Source organism: Electrona antarctica (genome assembly GCF_951216825.1).
Source record: "Electrona antarctica genome assembly, chromosome: 4".
NCBI lineage: Eukaryota > Metazoa > Chordata > Actinopteri > Myctophiformes > Myctophidae > Electrona > Electrona antarctica.
This window is the reverse complement of record NC_136809.1, coordinates 27,040,655-27,065,702: the sequence shown is the minus strand read 5'-3', so window position 1 is coordinate 27,065,702 and position 25,048 is coordinate 27,040,655. Positions and strand designations below refer to the sequence as shown.

General features: G+C 43.5%; 1 protein-coding gene across 4 annotated transcripts in view; it reads right to left on the bottom strand.

Moving 5' to 3' along the window:
• Window positions 1–25,048, bottom strand: part of dclk2a (doublecortin-like kinase 2a) — a 65,937-nt gene that overhangs the window by 13,768 nt on the left and 27,121 nt on the right. For 2 of the 4 annotated variants that reach the window (XM_079500047.1, XM_079500048.1), the window contains exons 3-8: window positions 15,204–15,333; window positions 11,535–11,642; window positions 9,691–9,738; window positions 5,819–5,913; window positions 1,775–1,862; window positions 187–295 (exon numbers count right to left, since the gene is read on the bottom strand). In XM_079500047.1, the coding sequence (XP_079356173.1) occupies window positions 187–295; window positions 1,775–1,862; window positions 5,819–5,913; window positions 9,691–9,738; window positions 11,535–11,642; window positions 15,204–15,333 (578 nt within the window). The remainder of the gene's footprint in view (window positions 1–186; window positions 296–1,774; window positions 1,863–5,818; window positions 5,914–9,690; window positions 9,739–11,534; window positions 11,643–15,203; window positions 15,334–25,048) is intronic. The other 2 variants (XM_079500049.1, XM_079500050.1) reach the window with 2 other exon arrangements.

Below are 25,048 nucleotides of genomic sequence, written 5' to 3'. Positions count from 1 at the left end.
GTTTGCACATTTTGCACTCATGCACTGACTCAGTTCTACTCTACAGTCGTACAGTAGAATCTCACAACACCTTGTGACAACCCTACGGTGTACTTTAACATATCTATCATTTATTTACATTTATTCATGTTAAAATACTCTTCTCGTACAATGATGTTACAACTAATTCAAATCTCTGTCACCTACCTCTCAACACAGTCCTTGACCACGGCAAAGTTTCCATCACCGATGACCTTGCCAACGTTGTACTTGTCCAGGATGGCAGAGGCAGACACACAGCGGTTACCGTTGACTGCTGGGAAGAGACATCAGGTTACAACGGGATACACAATGTTTCTTTAATCTACACTGCAAAATGCAGGGTTCATTTAACCACTTAAAAAAGCTTGATGCAATTTATGAGCTTGATGATACAAGCTTGATAGGAAGTATTCTGAGCTTGTTCTGCTATTTTAGCTTGTGTGTGCGAGCGTGTATGTGTGCATATATGTGCGCGCGTGCGTGCGTGCGTGCGTGCGTGCGTGCGTGCGTGCGTGCGTTTGTGTGTGTGTTTTCAAGATAAACATTCTAAGTACCAACTTATAATCATAAAAACTATGGGTACAGATTTGGAAACCTTGTCCATGTAACAATAGCTGGCATGACAAAGAGCAATGTTCTTTGACAAAGACCCAAATAACTAGCCAAATATTGCTCTGTTTTGGCTGTTATAGGCAGTTTGTCTGTCTCTGTGTGTGTAATGTTATGAAACGTTTCACCTATAATGACATTCCCAAAATAGGGATGTCGTAGGTTGAAAGTAGTTCACTTAGAGTGACTTGTTTTTTGACCCCGTCCCTGGACCAAGACTCTGCAGCAGTTTCACAGAATGCCTGCAGAACAGTTACTTTAGTAAGAATGTAGAATGTTGCCATTTTAAATTCTGGTAATAATAAATGTATTACATCATTACATCAGCAAACTGTGGTTTTCAAAGTGGGAAAGCTAATTTACATATACTTTACTATACTGTAATTCAATATGCATAAATGTGCATACACTGACTGTATGATACCCTGCACTGTCTGATAAAGTCTGTCTCAACGTTCCTGCAGCAGAACAAGCACCAATAGCGTTATGTTATTCACACACAAATGCCTAGATTGTAAATTGTCCTCTCTCTCTCTCTCTCTGCCCCAGTGTTTCTCTCTATCCCTCAAACCTCTCTCTTTGTTTTCCTATTGTATACTGTATACTCATTCTGTATTCTGACGCTTGTCTACTGCTCTCTCTCTCTATCTCTCCCTGACCCCCCTCTCTCTTTGTTTTGCTCTTCCGCACACACACACACACACACACACACACACACACACACACACACACACACACACACACACACACACACACACACACACACACACACACACACACACACACACACACACACACACACACACACACACACACACACACACACACACACACACAATGTCTTCTCACACAAGTGCTGATACAGTGACACTCATCCCTAAACCAGGTTTTCAGCAATATTGTACCCAGGCAGTGATAATGCTATGGTCTGCTTGAGCTTGACCTGCAGTGCAGAGCCACGTGCTTTGGGTGGTGAGGGGGTGGAACAGTTGGAGGTGAGTGAGTTCATGTGACGTCCTGTGTGTTGCCAAGACCATGGTAAATAACAGAGGAGAGGAGAGGAGAGGAGAGGAGAGGAGAGGAGAGGAGAGGAGAGGAGAGGACAAAAAGGGCACAAAAAAAAGAAAAACAAGGCATACTGTACCTTCAGGGCTCAGGCGGTCGGAGTGTTCCTGGTGATGATTGGCTGAGCCATTGACATTGGGGACAGACATGTAATGTGATGGAGGGATCTGGAGGAGAAACAACAAAAAACTGCTTAGCGCTCTGACCAAAACAATACCTTTAAGAGGAAATAATAACTACCTTCTACAAACAAAGCATGAAGTTAGATATTCATCAGAGATATTTAACAACATAAACCCTATATAACATTAGGTTTGGTTTGATCAGAGTTGGAGCTCAAGATCACTATTTTTGACGAATGTGGTTAATTGATGCTCTCACTGAGCAGAAAAAAGTGATCAAGGATCATAATTATAGGGCCCTATTTTGCATGTCTTAAGTACCAGGTCTTATGACTTAACTTAACATATGGAGGCGTGGCTAATGCCATTTGGCTGCTTTGAGTGGCCAAGCAGCATTGACCACGCCTCCAGGTCTCACACACACACCGGCCCGTGAGCCGCCAGTTGAGTACCCCTGTCCTAGAAGATCAGATGGGGTGTGAGAAGCGGTGTTGAGAATGCTTTATTTCTTTGCTCAACAGTCTTGTTGAATAATAATTCTCTTGTAAAACAAGACTTAATATGCTGTGGGGTTTGGTGACATGCACTGGCTAATGGCATTATGCTGAAGGGGAGCCAATTTGTGTCTCACAACATGACAGTAAGTGACAGGTTCATGAAGAAATGCACTCACAAAGCATTGAGCCAAGGGAAAATTATGTATTTTAAATTATGACCTACAGTAAAAGGCAAGAAAATGCACTGTCAAGTCTTGTTAATGAAGGCTTCGCGTCATAATGCGTTTGTTTTTTCTTCAGTTGCACACGCAGCTCACGTCTGTCGTCCATTGTAACATACTAGAGGTTCACGCACCTTCACCTCTAATGTTATGCTGTGTCGAGGTTACAATGCTTCTGAAGAGAAATATACTTCTTTAGTTTAGAGTATGGACGGAGTGAGTAATGGTGGCTTTCAGAAATATAAGCTGGCGATAATAGGGGGACTACTTGCAATGTAATGTAAATAAAGGAATGCAATGCAAGCACATTGAAAGTGGTGTTCAGGGAGCGCCGCCGCGTGTGGAGATAGAACTGGTAGAATGCAGAGGGGAAGCCAGTGATGTATGAGGACCAGAAAGCACAGTCGGGACCGGCAGTTTCGCCTCCGTCACGGCGTCCTGAACTGGTACACATTTTTGTGTGTTTTTTGTGGGCGTGGAATTCTGGGAAATAGATTGTGCTCTTTATGGTGGAATGGCTCCACTGAGTAGATGACTATGTTCAGACTCTCGCTCACTGGCTCTACGTTAGCGGTCCCTCACAAGGAGAAGAATTCAATATGGTCTCCAGACCAACAGCTAGCCAACAACATCATGCCAAACTTGTCAGGTTTATTGGTTGTACTGCGTAAAACTACATTGTGATTTATTGGGAACAGCTGCTCATCGGCGGTGGTGTGGTCTCTAGTTATAAAAAATGAGATGCTTTTGGCTCAGATGTGAAACAATTCTTCAGAATAGCTCAGTTTGGCCATTTGTGCACTTACAGTAAGAGCCGCCTTGCAAAGACGTAGGGAAGTTATTTATATAACTGTGCTAATGGTGAATTGGCATCTAAATATAAATGTGCCCTTCACAAGTACAAGGTGTGAAGAACTATCATGATGTACCGCCTCCAAAAGCACTTATCTGAGCTGGGAAACCCATCACCTCTGTGACTAAATAATTTGTACTGCACATGTGTACAGAGAGACCATTTTCAATGAGTCGCAGCTGTAGCATTTTTAGGGCATTGTGACAGAGACGTAATTTAAGGATCCATTATATTGTCTCAGCTATTGTACATGTAGTAGATATTTCCTCCTAAGCTCGATTGCCGGTATTCTTTTTTTTAATAAGTCTGTGGGTTTTGTGGTTCTCAACTTCTCATTTCCCAGCAGCCCACCTTCTAGATTTGTGGGCTGCTCACTCCCACAACTACGGAGGCTCACTCTTCCAAAAGAAGGTTGCATACAAAAAATGCACCATTCACACTATACAATATCTTTTGAAAAAGGTTCCATATGGAACCATTTAAAAAATAATAGTAGATTCCTTACAGAGAACTGCATAAGACCTTATTTTACTTTCTACTATAATGTATGGCATGGTGTTTTTGATTCAAAAACTTTAACAGTTTACAAAAAATACAGACGTACAGATATACACTAATGCTAAAAGGATAACACACAAAGCCGGGCTTGTTTCCATTGTGGTCCTGTGTATTAAATGCATGAAGACATGTAAAGACATACAATACTATACAAGAAACCATCAATACTAGAAGCAATAAAAGTATATATACAGAAAAACAGTGGGGGGACATGTCTTTTGGCAAGCAAGAAGAATTGCACATTGCAGACAGGTGCTCGTTTATGGTGGTTTTGAAGAAGGTAGAGAGTGAGAGTCACACTTTTGCTGTGGCTGTTTTGTTGGTAGGGCATTCTTACACATGTCCGTGCCAAATCTGGCGGGAATAAGATCAATGGAGCTCCTTCTAGTGTAATTGTGCAACTTGTGCCTGTAGTTAGACAGGTACTGTACATGAGAACCTTCATTTCTCCTGGGGACAATGGATACACCTCTTTGTTTTGTCACTCGCTACTCAGTCTGGCCACTGGCCAGCAGGCAGCTGATATGTCACCAGCCAGCGCCACTCTATCCATGCTTCTCATCACCGTTGAAAGAAATAGCGCCAGTTTGAGACTCGAAAGTAAAAACCTACGGTAAAAAGTAAACATTAATTAGATTCAGTAGACCACTGTCAGATTCAGTAGTACAAAAAACCTGACGGCTGTGTGGGGTGAGTTTAGTGAATTATAAGGGGACGTTGCAGGGCAACAGCAGTAGATGCGTGGTGCGCATTGATACGACGATCCCCAACCCGCACCACAGACCAATCAGAAGCCACCCTTTTACATGTCCCGCCTACCTTGGAGATAGGACCCTTTCCAGACTGAGTAGCGAGTGACAAAACAACTCCACAGAATGCAGAGAATCAGACTGGAACACAGGGGTTCGTTCAGACCTTACATCAGGCAGGTCATGAAGGTCTGAACAACCAAAACGTTGCTCAATAAAATGCTGTTAAGTGAAGACGGGATTACATTTATTTCTACTGGTGTCTGTCTTTAAAAAACCCTTACAGAGAATTGTGTTTCTCTGACTTCTTGCCAAACCACATAAGGTTGCAGTGGCCAACACCTGACCACTATGGCCTAATGGCAGTAGTTTAACCACTTGAAACCTAGCATCCGTAGGCGTATTCTGGGGGGAACATTCCTAAAGCTCTACAATGGATTGGCTATTTTCTGCGAAGACTTTCGAGTTAAAAAAAGAGAGGACCAAGTACTGCGCCAACACCAATCAACTAAGTATTAGTTTACAAAGCATAAATGGCAAGTATAAAGTATAAAATAGTTAAGATTGCAGTGAAAGTGTCTCCACCTTCATCAATGAAATAAAATGTTATGAAAGTGTAGCAGTAGTGGCTCAGAAACGCACAAGAGACCCGGGTTCGATTCCCGGGCCTTACATTGGTGCTAAGACCCAGATTGGGTTTCCCGGTGAGGGTAGATCAAGTGTAGTAGTAGTGGCTCAGAGAGCCTCTGCCTGAGGACCAAAAACGTAATATCTCCCCCGTCCCATGGGCGAGTTATGAACAAGCAGCTTACAGAAGGCCCTAGTCATTTAATTAGAACTAACTAAATGTGCTGTATTATGAGTGTATACTGTAGCCTACCATAATACTAACCAGTTGCTTCTGTCAGAATTGTATCACATTCATTCAAGCGCTCACCTGTGTGTGTGTGTGTGTGTGTGTGTGTGTGTGTGTGTGTGTGTGTGTGTGTGTGTGTGTGTGTGTGTGTGTGTGTGTGTGTGTGTGTGTGTGTGTGTGTGTGTGTGTGTGTGTGCGCGCGCGCGCGCGTGCGCGCGCGCGCGCGCGCGTGCGTGCGCATGTGTACGTTCACACATTCTGATTCACCTTTAAACTGCGTATGGGCCGAGGACTGGTGGGAGAAGGGCTGGAGGACTTGGTAGATCTCGGGGTTGAAATCTGGCTTCCAGGGGCCCCATTTACTGCAGACAGTTGTGTGAGAGAGGGGGATAGAGAGATTAGCAATTTACAGAGAGAGAGACAGGAAAGAATAATCAAATGGGATGTACTGTATCGTTACTGTATATCATTTGTGCATGGGGTTTGACCCCAGAGCTCTGTAACAAGCTCTACTGTACAGTATGTCTACATGAACCACGAGAACACTAAAAGGTTCAAGCACACAGCTTTGCAACTGATGCACCAAAGGTCACTATATGAAAGGGCCTTCGACATTATCAGTGATTTTCTTTTTTTTTCCTTTTTTACTGCAGCATACCCACAAAATAAACAGTGTATCTTCACCGCAGCCCACCAAGGAGTGAGGCTCAGTGCTCCAGAGAATAGAGCTTCTATTGTTTGAATGATTCATCCTTCTAAACAACACATTCTTTCTCTCCATCTCTCTCCGGGCTTCTGGCACCAAAACACCCAGTCATAATGCGTCAGTCTCCAGCAGGAGGCCTACCTATCTGGGTAATCCAATATGAGCTGTACAAAAGTGCTTTGAATTAAATAGAAGGGATTGCAATTACCAACTAGAAAAAGTGCCCTTCTGGGCACAGGTCTTCCTGGAGGATAGGAGTGTGTGATGTTTGGCAAAATGTTTAGGAGTAATATAAACATTCTTCCTCAGCCTAGTGGGAATATGCATGCACAGTTTCACCGCAATCGGACGCTGCGTTGAGGAGTTGTGGCGATTTGTACAAAACGGGTACAAAACGGGCTACTCCTGAAAACTTTAGAAGCCAATCGTAGCCAATCAGGATGGATTATTATGACAAAACCGTCTTGATCACATGACTATGGAGAGCATGTGTACCGATTTGCGTGAAATTTGGATCAAATCTGAAGGAGTAATATTAGACAATTTGTTTTACATATGTCGGCCTCCTGGTGGCGCTATAAAGAGCAGATTCCAGGTGAAACATTCCAGGCAAAGGTTTTTCCTTGGCCTCTAGGGAGTGTGCATACAAGGTTTTACACAGATCGGTGCAGTTATACGTACAGATAAAAACACCTAGTGGGAATGTGCATGAAAGATTTCACGGTAATCACACGATGGGTTCATGATTTGCAAAATCTTGTTTGAAACGGAGTACCCTGTGGACTTTGGAAGCCAATCTTAGCCAATCAGGATGGAGTCTGAACAATCTGACAATCTTAGCCAATCAGGATGGAGTCTGAACAATCTGAAAGACCAGTTTCGTTGAATGGCTATAGAGAGACTGTGTACCAATTTGCGTGATGTGGACAAAATCTGTAGGTGTACAAACATTTGTTTTGCACAAAGCGGCCTCCTGGTGGCGCTATAACAGGCCAATGTGAAAACTGGGGCAGAGGTTCAGCTCTGGCATTCAGGGAGTGTGTGTGCAGAGTATGGCTGTGATCAAGCCAACTGTGCCAGAGATTAGCTGGTCACAGACGGACGGACGGACAGACATACTGTCTCCCCATGCCTTCGGCCTGGTGGAGACACTTGAATTATGAGTGTATTGTCTTTGGCTGAGTACTGTACCTGCTGCTTCTAGGGTTTCAGAGTTTTAGCCCTGCATACTGTAGTTTCATTGAGAAGTTTGATAGTTTAAAGTTTACTATGCAGCTGAACATGAAAAGGCACTATACATTTCCTCAGCACACCATTTCCAGAGTGAGTCTCTTGCTTTTAGAAGAACGAAGCAAACTCTCAAGTCTTGGGATAACAGGCTAGTGGTTAGAGTGGCTTCCAGTTTAATCTCCCTGTCCAAGTGCCTTTGAGCGTAACACTGCAGACCTGCACACTCAATGCCAGTGTCACACAATGCACATCAAGACCTTTATCGTTTCCACCTGCCTGTTCAAATGAAGGTCTTTTTGGACTATGTATTGTAACACAGATTGAGTTTGGGGTAATATGTTTTCTTTTTTTTGCACTTACAGCAAACACGATAAGCCTTCAACAAACTCATAGGACAGCAGCATCAATCATGTCAAAAGGTGGTGAAAGGAGGCAGATTAGATTAGATGAGGTTTTCCGGTGGTGAAGGGCAAACGGCAGTTGTCACCAAAATTTGTTGTAGAATTGAAGTTGACTTGAACCTGAAGTTCCATATACAGGGCGATCCCACAAGAGACCCGTCAAAATGGTAAAAAAAAAAATAGTGAAAATTGTCTATCTACAACATTAGGTCTGCTATTTTCACTATTCGACGTACAACAATATAGGACTTAAGTAGAGCTCGGATCCCAGGTATGTCGTGTTTATATTGTGTAGTGCACATCAGGCAATGTTAATGTTTCTCTTCCAATTTAGTTGATAGATTGTTCGTTAAAATGTTGGTTTGCACCCAGTTGGAAATACAAGAGACTCTGGTCCTGTCAACACTCAATCACAGTTTAGCCACAGTTTCAAATGTGGTTTCTCCAGACCTCCATTTAGAGGGGTGGCCATGCCTGGATTATCCTCAAATAAATGTAAAAATGTTGCATTATATTTCATGAAACCTCTAAAATAGCTACAGTATACATGTACATTGCTTTTACCACATTGTTTTAAAAGTCAAGTGCCTAAACTGTAGTTTTGTTTGTCATGCAGAGCAGATAATTAACTGAAGGTGAGGAAGAATGTAGTGAGAAGAAATCAGTTCAGGGGTTTGACTTTGAAGATTCTGCTGCATTCTGCTTTTCTTAGATTAGATGGACGCATACTGTTACAGTAGGACCGGTGACAACACCCCGAGGCTGGGACTGAGCCAGAGAGAGAACAGGGAGGGGTACAAAGGCAGAAAGTTTGAGTGAGAGAAGGAGTGAAAGACTCTAGAGTACTAGAAAAATGCGATCCTTGGAACACACACCTCTGCCAGGCCGCGTTGCCTACCATTGCCTACCAACTAGAGCTGTGTCAGTCATTAGGGCACAAGAAATGCAGATGGTGCAACCGTTCGCGTACGTGACGGACCATTATGGGCAGAAGTGAGAGTGGTTTTGGAGGTGCGCTCTATAGAGGCCTCTGAACATGCGATTCCAATGTGGGTATGGGGATGCACATGCAGATTAGACCAACGGACTGACATGCAGAAACAACGGTCGAACATGCGCTGCTCCGTGCTTGCGGTTAGGGTTTGAGGCAGGTTGTTGGTCTAATGACAGTCGGACCAATAGTAGGCATGTCTAAACTAAAGCCTGTACCCATGATATACTGTACTAGTCCATAGCTGTCCAGGAATATGCGCGCGCACACGCACACACAGTAATTCAATATACATTAATGTGCATACACTGACTGTATGATACCCTGCACTGTCTGATAAAGTCTGTCTCAACGTTCCTGCAGAACACACACACACACACACACACACACACACACACACACACACACACACACACACACACACACACACACACACACACACACACACACACACACACACACACACACACACACACACACACACACACACACACACACACACACACACACACACACACACACTGGATTAGAACGTTGCGCTCATGAATCTACGCACTTGTGGCATGAAGATGATATCCAAACACCCTCCAGCTTATGAAACGCAGTGTGTGGGGACACGAGCCGTTTTATACGTTTTCAGCATTCTCTGTCTACCAGTGCCCGCGTGCAGTTTGTCTGTCTGGCAGCTGCCGTGCGCATCATGCAGTGTGGCTGCCGTGCGCATCATGCAGTGTGGCACCGCTCAGAAATATTATAGGCGAAGACAAAGGAGGGAAATTTATAGAAAGAGAGAGGGAGGTAAGAGACTCACCTGGGGATTTGATCGGAGATTGACTGGAGTAATGGGCCGCTCGTCTCACTTATGGAAGAATAGGAAAGCATATTAAAGAATTATACTGTAAGAGCAGTTATAGGCCATGTTTACTGGACTCTGTAATTGAAACTTCTTACAAGTTTTAAAACATGTAAGGGGGGGGGGGGCACACGTTGGAGTGGTTTGCAGTAGCACCGCTAGCACAGATGCTGCAACCATTCCCAGACTGAAAACTGCCAAACTCTTAAAGAAAGAAGTATGTGCTTTAAATCCTGATGTAATAGCTTGTACCAATTATGCAGCAAAATGTCACTGGTTTTTGGACACCCTTGGCTGCAAAATGCTCATTCTCCAGTCAGACAGTGAGCCTGGTGGTGAGGCTGAAAGGATTGCTAGGCTGAGGTCATACAGTAATGAGCATTCAACTGCCAAAGCAAATGCCTATTATAGTCAGCCTGTCACTGACGAAGTAAGGTACAAAGTTATTTTGGCAAAAAAAAAGGACATTTTCCAAGGAGGTGTCTGGTATGGAAGCAGAATGAGATGTGTTTCAAGACTGTATATCATATGGAATGAAATTCGTTTTAAGAGTACAGTATATCATATGCAATGACGTGTTCTACAGTATAGTATACGATATGCAAGTTCTTCCATTTCACTATGAGTTTAGGATGATACTAAATTTAATAATACTAAATATGTCAATTCAAACTCTATTTCAGCAATTAATTGCAACACATAGAACTCCCGAGGTTACTTATCAAAAAGACTATTTCAGTAATGGGTTCTCTTACAAGCGTTATTACAGACCATGTCTTGGTTCATCTTCTAATATATTTGAACCAATAAATATTGAGTGTTTAAGTCATGTACTGTACTGCGTCAGCAAAAGGAGCAAAGTGGCGGGGGCCCCGGCAGGGGCTCAGAGAGCCACAGTGGCACCAGACACAACAGTAACAGCAGCATCGCCTGACCCTGACGATGAAAGGGACCAATCCCCCGGTTGCAGCGGCGGGGCGGGCCCTCCGCATCGATCCTAACAAGTTTAACCAACCAAGTGAGGTGCCAGCTCTCCATAATAAACATGAGAAAGGCTGTGGGTCCAGACAACATCAACCCGCAGATGCTGAAGGTGTGTGCTGAGCAGCTAGCAGCCCTGCTCTACCAATGTGACTCTTGTTCTTGTGTCTCTGATCTTTCTTATCTGTTGTAGTGGGTTCTTATTATTAGACTATGGGTTCAATAAGAAGAATGTAGTGAGAAGAAATCAGTTCAGGGGTTTGACTTTGAAGATTCTGCTGCATTCTGCTGTTCTTAGATTAGATGGACGCATACTGTTACAGTAGGATATGGACTGTTACAAATGGACCCTTATTAGATCTTCAACTCTTGAGAGTGTAAAATGAAACCAAGTGGACCCTTAAGGGTCCATTTGGTTTCATTGTATGTCCTCAAGAGTTCAATTATTGTTAAACACCTGCATTATAATAATAATGAATTGCATTTTTATAGAGCTTTTCTATGCACTACGTGCCTACTCAAAGCCTTACAATGGTTCATTCATTCATACATTGGGAGGTGAAGCGCCGAACAGTCGACGCCAGCGTCCTCACTTCCCACATTCACACACCAATGGTGGCAAGCTCACACCGACTCATTGGAGGCAATGTAGGGTTCAGAGTCTTGCCCAAGGACACTTCGACATGTAGACAGGAGGAGCCGGGATAGTTTTGGGTCTAAGAGGCTAAATGTCATCAAATATGGTGGTCCGTGGCTGAAATTCAGAATAAATAATGAGCCTTCATATGAAAAGGGTTGTAAATCACTGATCTATACTGTACCTGCTCCTGGGGACTTGCTACGTCTCGTGGACGCCGGGCTCTTGTTGCCTGTGGCTCTGGTTGGAGTGGCAGAGCGGCTGCTGTAGGCCGACTTCAACACTCTGCACTCTGAGGACACACAAACACAACATGACACGAGTAAGACTTCTATTTATCCCATGTAACAAGTGCACAGGAATCTGTTGCGATGGCATTAAGTACAGATAAACAGACATGGCACAACAGCATCTCTCACTTACAAAGAGAGTACATATCACTATAAATACAGTCAGCATTCAGCGTTGTGCAGTCAGGCAGTGAGACGCAGGCAGTAAGGTGTTGTCTTTAAGGCAACACTATTATGGGATCATTATTCCTGGCAAGTACAGTTTTCTGCAGTATACATACAGTAATGCCAGATATGGATTTCTGAATGTTGTACTCAAAACTGTGAGTTATAGTCAACATGAAGACCACAGAGGAGAGATGTTTGAGATGAGTACATCAAAATAGAAGATTAAAGAAAAACCTTGTGAATAGATACATTTTCTGGAATCTGGGTGTTGTCATGTTATGTCCCAGAATCATCTCACGTTATCTATCCATAAATCCATACATAAATCTAACAAAACATATAGTAGGATATAATATAGTAGAGTCCCACTTCAAGTGGGACTGTACTTTATTTTCTCTTTATGAGTACAACATGCATGCACACCATAAAGCTATGAAAAATTCATAAGCTTTTCGTAATAGCATTCAGTGCACACCTGGCACCAGAGTCATTTTAATGGCACTGAGCAGAGCTGCGTTCAGCAGGAGCAGATGTTGTGATGAGGCTAGTGGTGGAACTGTCAGGGATCCTGACAGGCTAGTGTTAAACTTAAACACACACACACACACACACACACACACACACACACACACACACACACACACACACACACACACACACACACACACACACACACACACACACACACACACACACACACACACACACACACACACACACACACACACACACACACACACACACACACACACACACACACACACACACACACACACACACACACACACACACACACACACACACACCCCTGTTTTCTCTGGCAAGCTAGCCGTTACGGTCATTTATTTAATTTACATACAGACAGATACAGTATAAGTACTGTATACACTGCATAATCCTCACATGATGCCCACATGATGTACGTATTAATAGCAGTAAACCAAGCTTTTTTTCTGAGCCATCCAGAGTCTGAAGCTCTCATTAGAAGTTAGAACACTGCTTTAGTACGATTGTGTCGTGGATCATGGATTTTCATTCACTTGGCTTGCACAACTGTATTGCATCAAATGTCTGGTCCGGTCTATTAAATACCAATCCAGAAAGATAAATGTCTGGACTTAAAATTTTAAATATAACATTTCCAAAAAGAAAAAGCATGTTGTTGTTCCTCATGATGAGCTCTGGCTGAAAGGTCTAGGTGGCTTTATAGTTGCGCGCAAGAAATTTGCAGATCACAAGCTTGAAACTTTCACTTCTGCACCTTTTTGCATTTTACATTTACTTACTATGCTTTTGCATCCCAATAGTTTAATCCTTTATCTGTCAGTGTGTGAGCCTCTTCCATTTTGTTTGTGTATTGCTAAAGAAAACAATATTTTGACAAAGTATAACAAGAAAATAGTTTATTGATTTAAAAAGAATTCATTGCTTACGCAAAAAAAAGAAAAGAAAAAATATTCTTTGGTTATAACTGTGTGCATAGCAATATAAACTCTGCTTCCATCACAACGTGAACAGAGGCAGAGCAGTGGTCTGTTATCTAGAAAAACAGACTGCAGAATGCAATGATTGACCAATCAGAAAGGCGTATTCAATTTATAATGGTGTTGTGCCTGAGCTGTTTTTCTTTTCTTTCTTTTCTTTTTTGTTATTATGTTTTTGTTGTGTAATGTCTGTTTGTTGTCTTTAAGTTTGTTAAAACCAATAAATATACTTTATAAAAAAAAAGAAAGGCGTATTCAACCTATATTAAAGCCATGTATTAAAAACCTATGTTGTCCTTGGAGTGTATCCTAGAGACACAAACTAGAAGCCTAGTATCTTCAAAAAGATACTACAGTTAGAAGACCTAGTTCCTAAAAGTGGAGCATGGGAGCAGAAGTAGGACGATGAGTGAACCAAACAACCTCAGAACACACTCGACACTCAACCTAGAAATTAAACACTTTTTATACTTTACTTTCATTAGTGTCATCCGCTAACGGCCCATGTATGTATTTGTTACAATACACACCCATGTCCCATCAAACCAACAAAGGAAATCCCAGCATGTCAAGGATTGGGAACTAGTTTGGTATTTGGTGCTAAAATTAGCCTATTTTACCCTTGTTTCTCCCCGTGAGATTTAGGAGATGGGAAGTGTAGAGTCCCAGCTCAGATAAGCTAGGTTAGAAATACCGCATAGCGAGGTGCTGTGCAACAATGAATGGCCCTGCCGCTTTAAGGACGACACATCCTGCCTGCAAGGTTCATCTCTGAAAGTCATACACACAAGACTGGCGGGATAATTGATGCACCTCATACTTTCTGCCCACATGCACCAACACACACAAACATTTGGATGGACCCCCCCCCCCACCACCACTACACAATCAGATCATAGGTCCCCACTGCCACTCTGTCCGCAGCACTGACACCCCTTCACGCACGCACGCACGCACGCACGCACGCACGCACGCACGCACGCACGCACGCACGCACGCACGCACGCACGCACACACAATACTGTACACAAACATAATCACACTAGCGGAAACAACACCCAGGAATGGAATGTGATTTACACAACAGCCGTACAACCCACTTTCCCCTCCTGAATGCAGGAATGTGCACGCGTGCGTTTCTCCTTATGGGGAAATTTCAACTATGTGTTACATTTTATCTACTGTATAATGTATATTTCTGTTTCATTCACGACTGAAATAATGCTGTAAACAGAAATAACAGTAGAGTATCCAAATAGTCCATTAGTATCCAAGTTCTGTACGACGATCGCTGCGTCAGCAAAGCTTGTGGAATCATGAAGGATCCAATCTCTCTTCCAACCATGAACTGTTTAAGATGCTGCCATATGAAAAACAGCTACGCAGTCTCAAAGCCACTGGCAATAGACTGCCAAAAAGCTTCTTTCCATGAACAATCAGGTACATGAACAAACTGTCAAGAACCAGGGCAAAGGGAAATGCTAGCCCCTCCAATCCCTTTTGGGCACCATTATGCTTGGACCGCATCTACGTACCTAATATGTTGTACAGTACATGATAGAATATACTGTGAAGTTGAACATACTGATCTGTTGTACATAGAATACACTGAAGTTGATTGCACCAAGTTACAGTAGGTAGCAGCTGGGGAAAAATAATAATGCTATTACACCTCTTCCTGCGTTCAGCTTCTGAGAGGAAGACTGCATGTGCAGAACACACACTCGTGCTCACATAACATGCACATCACACACACAACCATGTTCACTTTGTTCAGACTCTCCCATAAGTGCGCGTGCACACACACACACACACACACACACACACACACACACACACAACACACACAACACACAGATAAGGGGCGTGCATGTAGAGCGTGTATGTAGAGTTAGTTGTAAGCAGGCCTACCAGTCAGAAAGGCTGTGGAGGCCTTACCACTGTGATCCAACACAAAGTCGTCCTGGGCGTAGCGGTGCTTCTCCGGTCCGCATGCTATGAACACATCATCATCCCCGAAAAAGTCCTGAAGACTGCTGATCTGCAGAGAGATGAAAGGAGATAGGAAGGGTTCAGAACAGCAGAGAAGGAGGACAGGAGAGTATGTGTTCTATGCGATTTGCTTCTAGGGCTGCCATCACCACATTTTATGTGATGATTAACTCGACTTTAAACTTGGTGCGAGGCGCGCAACGGCAAGGCCTCGAGGGAGTCAGGTTTTTTTTTTCGTGGCTACTTTTTACATAAATACACAGTAGCCTACCGCAATTGCATCCATTCAAAAATTCTAGTATACAACTATAGAGAAAATAGTAATTTTTCTAAACACATGCAAGAGTGTCTGTCTGTCAGTGTGTGTGTGTGTGTGTGTGTGTGTGTGTGTGTGTGTGTGTGTGGTCTCCCATGCTGTATAGTAATTGCTTCACCACGTGCACAAGGTGCACTGAAACTAGCAATTTAAAGCCAGTCTGCTCTTATGGACTGAGGCTGTATGTGACAGAGATTAGTGTGATCGTATGGAACCTCAAAACATCCTGAGGAATAGCCCTTAGGTAACTTTTAATTTAATAGACTCAGGCAGAAAACAACGTTTCAGCACAAACTTCTTCTGGGTTCTGACTGTAAAAGACCCTTTCTAGACACCCGGTAAGAAACTACTAAAATAATGTTTCAGCTGAGGCAGAGGCAATTTGTCTGTCATTCCATCCCCCCCCCCCCACCACACACCTCATCACAGGAAACGATGAGACCTTATACAGGAGGGAGGTCGAGGGTTTGGTGGCATGGTGCGGCAATCACAACTTAGCTCTAAATACATAAAAAACAAAGGAAATTATCATTGATTTCCGCAGGTCCGGACATCTCAGCCACTCCCCACTCTTCATCGGAAATGAGGAGGTGGAGAGGGTTTCAAACTTCAAGTTGCTGGGCTTGACTGTGGCCGACGACCTGTCCTGGAGGACCAACATCACCTCTGCCGTGGGGAAGGCACAGCAACGCCTTTTCTTTTTAGGGAAACTTAAATGGGCAGGACTTCCACAAGCTCTGTTGATTAACTTCTACCACTGTGCAGTAGAGAGTGTGCTCACCTATGGGCTACTGGTGTGGTTTACCAGCTGCACCAGGGCAGACAAGGAGGCTATCCACAGAGTGGTCAAGGCTGCAGGGAGGATCATTGGGACCAGTCTCCCAGGGATCTCCACAGTCTTCACCTGCCGTACAAATAACATCCTACAGGACCAGTTCCACCCAGCACACCATCTTTTCCAACGTCTGCCCTCTGGTAGAAGATATTGATCCATCCGGTCCAGAACCAACAGACTGACCAACAGCCTTTACCCACAGGCTGTCAGGCTGCTGAATGAACAACCTGCCCCCGCCCCCCCCCCCATCCCCGAGCCCCCTCTATAGTATTAAAAGGGTACTGAACTGGAGGTGGATGAGCAGCAAGACAGAAAGGGATGTAGATCCCTTCATTATCTCGCACGCGCATAAGCACACAGTATAGTAGGAGTGAGGAGGCGTTTAGGATGGTTGAAGGCTGGTGGGCAGATGGAACCTGTAGAGGAGACTGGGGGTTGAGTTTGTCTGTCTGTGTCACCAGAAGACTCTGCTATCTTTCGTGTGTGCGTGTGTGCGTGCGTGTGTGTGTGTGTGTGTGCGAGTGTACACACGGCTAGTGATCCTGCATGGGCAAGTGAGCATTTAAGATGGAGACACTTGCATCCAAAGAGTAGGAGCCAAAGCTTCAAAAGACAATAGACGAGAGGGGGACGATGACAGGAAAGGAAACAAGGAGGCAGGAGAGAGAGAGGAGAATATACTATCTTGTACAGTAAAAGAAGAGATGAGCACTGAGCAGGGGAAGCTGGGGGATAGTACTATGTACTGTAGTGATAACACAGTACAAGCTGAGGTCACAGGTCATTACCACAAAGTACTGGTTGCCAGCAGCAGGCATGCTGGGGTCTTCAACACTTGTTTCTGCTGTAATTGACATCGTACAGTACACTGTCCAAACAGACCTACGTGTATGTTGCATAATGTTGGTCTCATGCTGGGTTAAAACCCATGATGTGGAGAGTTGGGACTAGGTGAGGTCTACAGTATGTCTACTGTATGTGTGTTGAACTGGTTGAGCAACAAGAGGTGCCATTCTAGCTGCCGTTGAACAGAGGTCTGTGAAGTTGGCACCCCATGATTTCCCATATGATGAAAATTTATAAAAATTGTGTCATTCTTTAGTGCTGCATTGGTGCTGAATTGTGCCGTAATTTCATAATTTGTGCTGGTATAATTTTTTAGATCATTTACCGGTCTGTAACTCTGAGTGTGTTCAAATGGAACCAGCTTCCATTTGTGCATTCTCAGATTTATGCTAGTCCTTGGAATTAAAAAGTTTGAAAAACACCCGACTCGTATTGTAATTGTATAGCAGATTTGAAGTCCACATACCAGCTCTAACAGTGTGATAAAACGGTTCCGGAAACGGTTTGAAATATGATGGAACCGAATCTGGTTCCTCAATGTTGGATCCGGTCCTCCGGTTCTGGATCCCAACTGTACTGGGAGTACCAGGTCTAAACCAGCGTCTGGCTAGACACAGTACTATCACTCTGCATGCCCAGCAGATCCACTGTTATGACAGGAAGTACACCAAACACCACTGATCTATCAATAATACATACAGACATCATCCATTTGTAATGAGGTCACAATATAGTATCCATAGTATTCTCATCAATTAACAAAAGCAAATGGTGCAGAATAGCACTCTGGGTTTTATGAGCAGTGTATTTGAGAGCCTGCATATTTCACTTCCCATCTCGTTTGAGAGACACAGCTTCAGATGCAGGGCTTTTTGGTTGACTTGGAAACAAGGCGAATCAATATCAGATGGAGAACTTGGAGAAGTGTGTACATACAGTGTGTGGTGTACAGTATGTGTGGTGTGTACATGTGGTGTGTGAATACTATAGGTGAATTGTTGTGAGGTTCACTTCAGATGTCCTTGCATAATAAATAGAAATACATCTAGAAAGAGGGACAGTTTTGTTGGTCCTTTCAAAGATCTATTAAATCAACCAAAGTTAGCATGTGGTTAGGGTAGGGCAGTGACATATCTAGAATAGATACCAAATTCTTTAGTTGGTCTCACACTATAGATCCTAGCAGCTGGCAGCTCCATACTGCATGTGAACAGTTGTTACAGTCACCATAGCAACAGTCCTTCAGGACAGGGTAGTGTATACGATTTTGTTCATTTTAACTACATTTAAAGCCCTATTGTCTTGCAAAATGTATTTCACAGGCAGCATTTACAATAACTCAATAACTTGATGAAGCCAAGTAATATGCAATATTTACATAATTATGCAACTTCTGTGAGTATATGTGTGGAGCTCTGTGTGAGATTGTGTGTACTACAGTAACTAAGTTTGTATTGAACTCTGTATGAGAAACAGTGTATTGGGCTCTGTGTGTCTACGTGCGACGTGCGTGTGGTTTCAGTTCAGTGTGTGTGCATAGATTGGGCTGTGTGTAGGTGTCTGTGGACAATGTGTGACTGCTGAGGACAGCAGTGTCTTCCATCAGCCGTGGTGACATCAGCAGACAGATGGGAGCTTGAGTCACAGCCGAAACAAACACTCATCTCCAAATATATATCAAAATGACACTCGCTTGACAACTACAAATCGACACAGCTCAGCATCTCTGCGGCTGTGCCTAACAAGTCTTGGCACATGTTGGAACACACATCACATCAAATTTATTTGCCACTCAATCTGTGTGCATGTTCAAACACAATGAGAGTCAAATTAGCTTGCCCTCACCCCAGGACACATTTGGACCACCCCCTCACTGCTGGAAACTTAGGCCTGTTGTGAGGAAAAACGTGCTGGACAATTACACAAAACCCTTGAATATCAAGTTTTACAAGTGGGCGCACAATGGACACAATAAGTGTTCCCACTCTTTTCCAGAAGATCAATTTCCAGGACATTTTGTGTGAACCAATCATACAGATTAATCGTACAGACGACCATTACAGGTTTCAATGGGCAGGTCTGTTCAAAACATCCAACTACTGGCACTCACTAAACCAGAATGCAAGGGAACCCTGACACAGACTCATAACAGTGTTTCCCCTACATACTGTATATGCATTATCACACAATGATGACCAGCTGCGCAAAAAGCATGGAAAACGAATGTGTATATTACAGGAAACTCCCGTTAAACTTTCCAACAAACTCCGGTAAACTCCCGAATTGTACCTGTATATATTACCGTATATTACTGTATAAGCCCGCTAAACTTGAGGTTTACGGGCAAATCTAGTGCACATAATTGCCTGTTAACTCCTCTTTTCATGCAGCGCGTAGTATGATTTTTAGTAGGCAGCCGCGAATAGGCCAAAAAAGGCAAATAACCGCAAAAGACAGCAAAAAAAAAGCAAGTGTGCATGCGTGAAAGCTCCCCCCACACTATCAACCCCCCCCCCCCCCACACACACACACACACACACACACACACGCACACGCACACACCCACACCCACACCCACACCCCCCCGTCTGTGATGGCTGCCTGGAGGCTGAGACTAGAGGGAGTGAAGTGTGCAAACAAGTCCACTGTGGTGAGGAAAGTGTTTGAACATAACAGGTACACACAGAAACATGGGATACAGTATGTTTTCTGACACAGACACCCTCCACAAATACTGCATCGCCCGCCGACTGCTGACAAGGCAAAGCAACGAACAGCATAATGTATCCAGTACTGTCACAACGGATTATGTCTGTCTGGACCAATCAGAACCCTTTTTAGGTGTCCAGGTCTGTAGCTGGTTGTGTCTGTCTCAGCTGGAGAGGGTTGACAGGAAATGCTGTGGCATCTTCTCACTGCAGTTTGACCTCTAACTCATCTCACTTCTCTCTCCTCTCCTTCATTCCTCTGACCCGTTTCTTCCTCTCACTGCCTTGTCTCTCCCACTCCCCGTTTTCCCCCTGGTTCTGTATGGCTTGCTGAGCCTAGCAACAGGCAGAATATGGGGCAAAGGCTTAATCGTGTGTGTGTATGTCTGTGTGTATGTCTGTGTGTCTGTGTGTGTGTGTGTGTGTGTGTGTGTGTGTGTGTGTGTGTGTGTGTGTGTGTGTGTGTGTGTGTGTGTGTGTGTGTGTGTGTGTGTGTGTGTGTGTGTGTGTGTGTGTGTGCTCGCGTGCGTGCGTGCGTGCGTGCGTGTGTATGTGCACGCACACACAAGTGTGTTATTCCATGTACTTGCTTGATTGTGGTTTATTGATCATTTGACTCTTGTTTTACATCTTTGATACTGTTATTCTTGGCCAGGTCTCAAGAAAAAATTTAGTCTTACTGTGAAGAAAATATAAATATATTCACTTGAGTGAGCAGTAAAAGAGTACTTGCTCACTCAAGTGAATAACTGTGTTAAAAAATAAAGAATAAACAAAAATAATGTGTGCTCATATATTGACTCAAAGAACATGTGAGATGTCATATAGTAGGTCTTCGCAAACCATTGAGCTTTGAATTCACATATAACTGACGTTAATGAAGGCAACTGAGCCAATAATCAAAGGACAGATTACTGGAATCTCAAAACAAGCACTGACATCATGAGATGTTTCTGTGATTATTCAGAGGGTTCTTGATTCTTGGATAAGAAAGTGAGCCGACATTTCAACCATGAAAACAATGTCCAACAACCACATCAATGCATGATCACTGCACCAAATGTTACTAGCAAAAACTATTTCCAAATATTTTCTAGAATTACTACAACCTAATAAATTGTGTGCCTTGTATCACGGTATACTGGAAGGCACTGTACCACAGGTTGCAGCATACTGCAGTGTATTGCACCATGGCTTACCTTGCCCATTGTAATGACTGTATCTGTGAGGATAGAGGAGCCAGTCTGTAAAAGCAACAACTTTGTCAACCAAGGACATACTGTAACTCGCCTTAAAAAATAAGGCATAAGAGTAATTTAAGTAATTTTTTGTGCCATTAAACTAAGTGTACGAGGCCCACTTTGGTCGAAACTCGCCAATTGCTCTCCATTAACCCTGACAAGATGTAATTTTCATGATAGAGGCAGCTCGCGTTAGCAGGTGTTGATTAATTGTTGAACTCTGAGGCTGCCAGAGGCCGCATGCGACACTTGGTGGTCAACCAACGCAATTTCCATACTCAGACACAGGGTAGGACAGACATAGGGACAAACCTAGCCACTCCTATGAGCTGTTCATAGGAGTGGCTAGCACCACTCAAAAAAGAAGGAAATAAAAGAAAAGTAGAGACAGATGGATAAGAACAGTGTGAGAGAGAGTGAGTGGATGAAGGAATGGTATGAAGAGAAAGACGGAAAAAAGGACATCATTTATGAACAGTACAGTGAGCGTGCCCTTGCCCATAAACTGCATAGTCGGTCATGCATTCATTACACAGTCACCTCACCTCACCCCTCAAATATTCCATGCATACATTTTAATACTGTATGTATGAATCTGTACGAATTGCAGGATAATTACAGTTATCCATAACAGTCAGATACAGTACATACGTAATTCTCATAACCTCTGTGATTTCACACACACACACACACACACACACACACACACACACACACACACACACACACACACACACACACACACACACACACACACACACACACACACACACACACACACACACACACACACACACACACACACACACACACACACACACACACTTAATTCCTTTGGATTAGATTGACACGTAAAACAAGGCAGGGTCACAACAACTATCAAGGGTGAATATAAGCCTATCATTGGGGCGTTGTACCCTTAACATTAGCTGTATTAGTCATTATCTGCTATTGTGTGAGTTGGACACTAAGCCAAATGCAATTCAGGGAGATTGTGTGTATTCCACACAAAACGAAAACATAGGGCTCTTCAATTATTAAATGTGACAGGCCGAAAGATAAATGCTCAGGGCTACACAATATGATACTGATGAATACGATCCATATTTCATGAGCCACATTTCATCCTCATGAGGATCACTGATGTCTTTCATGTCAAATCTAAAACAGACATGATTCTAAATGAGGGGTGCAGGCATGTGTTCCGACATACCAAGAGTCCGACAGTCATTAGTCCAACACTAAAACACTAAACTAACCCTAACCGCACGCGGATGCCATGGGTGATTTGTAACCCGCAGCACGGGTGATTTGTAACCCGCAGCACGGGTGATTTGTAACCGGCAACGCATATCGGGAGCCACGGGTGATTTGTAACCGGCAACGCATATCGGGAGCCACGGGTGATTTGTAACCGGCAACGCATATCGGGAGCCACGGGTGATTTGTAACCGGCCACAGGTGATTTGTACCCGGCAACGCCTGTTGGGTCTGTCTGGGGCACCTCAGTGACAGTCAGTCTGGTGACCACTTCCCACATCACACCAGTCTGTGCTTGGTGAGTCCATGACACATGTTGCACAACTGTGTCCACTGTGAGAGGAAAAACCTGCCGAGTGCTAAACCATCTTTGATTAAATGTTCAATTTCCCTTGACTTTATTTCTCAACAACAAAACAAACGCATTTGTGCGTGGTACTGTAGGCCAGAGAAAACTCAGGGTTGACTGCAGGTGCGGTGGTCTCGAAAACGAAGGAAAACTGGCAGAAAAAGACTTGCTCGCTGCATAAGATATTAAGGAAGACTCCTTAGACAGAAAATAGTATTTATTATATTTTTAAATCTGTTCATAGTGAGGGGTGAACTGTGGGCCTAAATGTATTTTGTATTGGATGTAGAGTTAGCCAGCCAAAACAGTTCAAACTTGGTGAATTACTTAATTTTCTTTCTTTTTTTAAGATACATTTTTGGGGAGACAAGGCCAAAGTATTTGGTTGAGAAACCCTGCTCTATCTGACCGACTCAACGCTGGGGGCGGCACTCCCTCATGTGGTCTGCGACGGTCAAACGGACTGTTCTCGAGATACATGAACTACAGATACATGGACAGACATTTCAATAACTATTTAGACGGTACGACCTACTGTAAAATACTAAAAGGGTGACACAAGTGTATGGTTCCAAGTACGATACAGGAGTGGCTGTAGCATCAGATGATGAAATGTGTCTCTCAGCCCTAAAGCATGAATGAACACAATGAAAATAAAGACACACATGGCTCTGCCATACAATAATGGACTCATGCTGAGATGCTTCAGTGGATCCAACAATAGACTCTCGAGCCCTGAGGTTTCATAGCTTAAACTATGGGTAGTTTAAATTAGTGGAACAGATCCCCATCTATGCATAGAGAGAAGGTGTACTGTGGATGTATAGTCTGAAAGTGCAGGGGGTGTTGACTAGCACGCACATTGGGAAAGGGGGGTGCTGTGTGTGTGTGTGTGTGTGTGTGTGTGTGGCGTACAGCCTTAGTGTGCGACACTGATAAATTGTGGCATCATGTCTCATGACACGCTCCTAACGATGGCCTCCTGGCCTCAATATTTCACTGAAGCAACCGAGAACCAGCGTCTAAATGCACTAGCTGGGACACGCCGTTCTGTCATGCTGCCAGGAGATTAACCTTTAGCAGCACATCATTCCCTGAAAGGTTTACTGGATCAACTCAGCGACACTTTGTTTATTATTATCTACTTCACCCCTTTGCAAAAACATATGTTAATGATGTTTAGGAAACAACAAACACTTTCCTGAGGTTTTGAGATATTTTAGGATTTAAAATGTCTGATTTCTCAGACATTGGTCTCACTTCCTTCCTGGACTCAGTAAGACTGCCCTCCCCCTCTCCACAAGGAGTGCAATGCTTTGGGACAGTGCACCAAAGCATTATAGTCATTGTAGGAATCCAGTCAAACCCTAGTCAAACACACAGACTACATTATTTTTCTGGTCATAGAGTGCAAATTTCAAACTGTGCTACTGTTATCTACTACAAATACTATTAACATTGAGTGACTGCAGTTACTTCCTGCGGTTAAAGGAGCATTCAGTGATTTGGGTGACACAGTGGGGGGACACGCAACAGGCCAACAGCACGCACACCAAGGCCCGCCCCCGCTCGATCATGATTGGCGGAAGCCAAAAAACCTAGCCAAAAACGAAACCTAAGGTTTTTTGACCCCAGGGGTTAACTGTGGACAGGGAGGAACTCCTGATATGGTCAGCACACTCTATAGTAGGGAGGATTATCACAAAAAAACAAAAAAATAAGTGATATTTGAATTAAGTGAAATCACTGAATATACCTTTAAATGTCCCTTTAAATAATATTACAAAATGTGAGCTTCGACACTACAATTTAGGCATTTAGCAGATGCTCTTAATCCAGGGCGATTTACAGTAAGCGAGGATAATACAAGCGAATACATCAAATGCATATTGCATAGAAAATAGTCATCTAATGAAATCTTGTCTGATGCAAAACAAGAATATGGCACATTTTGGACGCAATGCAACACAGGGTCCTCCTCTTCCATCTGATTGTCTGGCATGACTTGCTTTCAGGGCCATGTCTGGATTAAACACAACCATTTAGGTCAACAGCCATGAAATGTGCATGGCCCTTCCATTGTTCTGCGCTGCCATTAGCATACAGCTCCATCTGACAACAGCATGTTGATTATACTCTGTCTTAAATTGAGTTATACGTTTGTTACGTTATGACTGTATGTCATTTTTACTGTAGTATTGATGAAAAA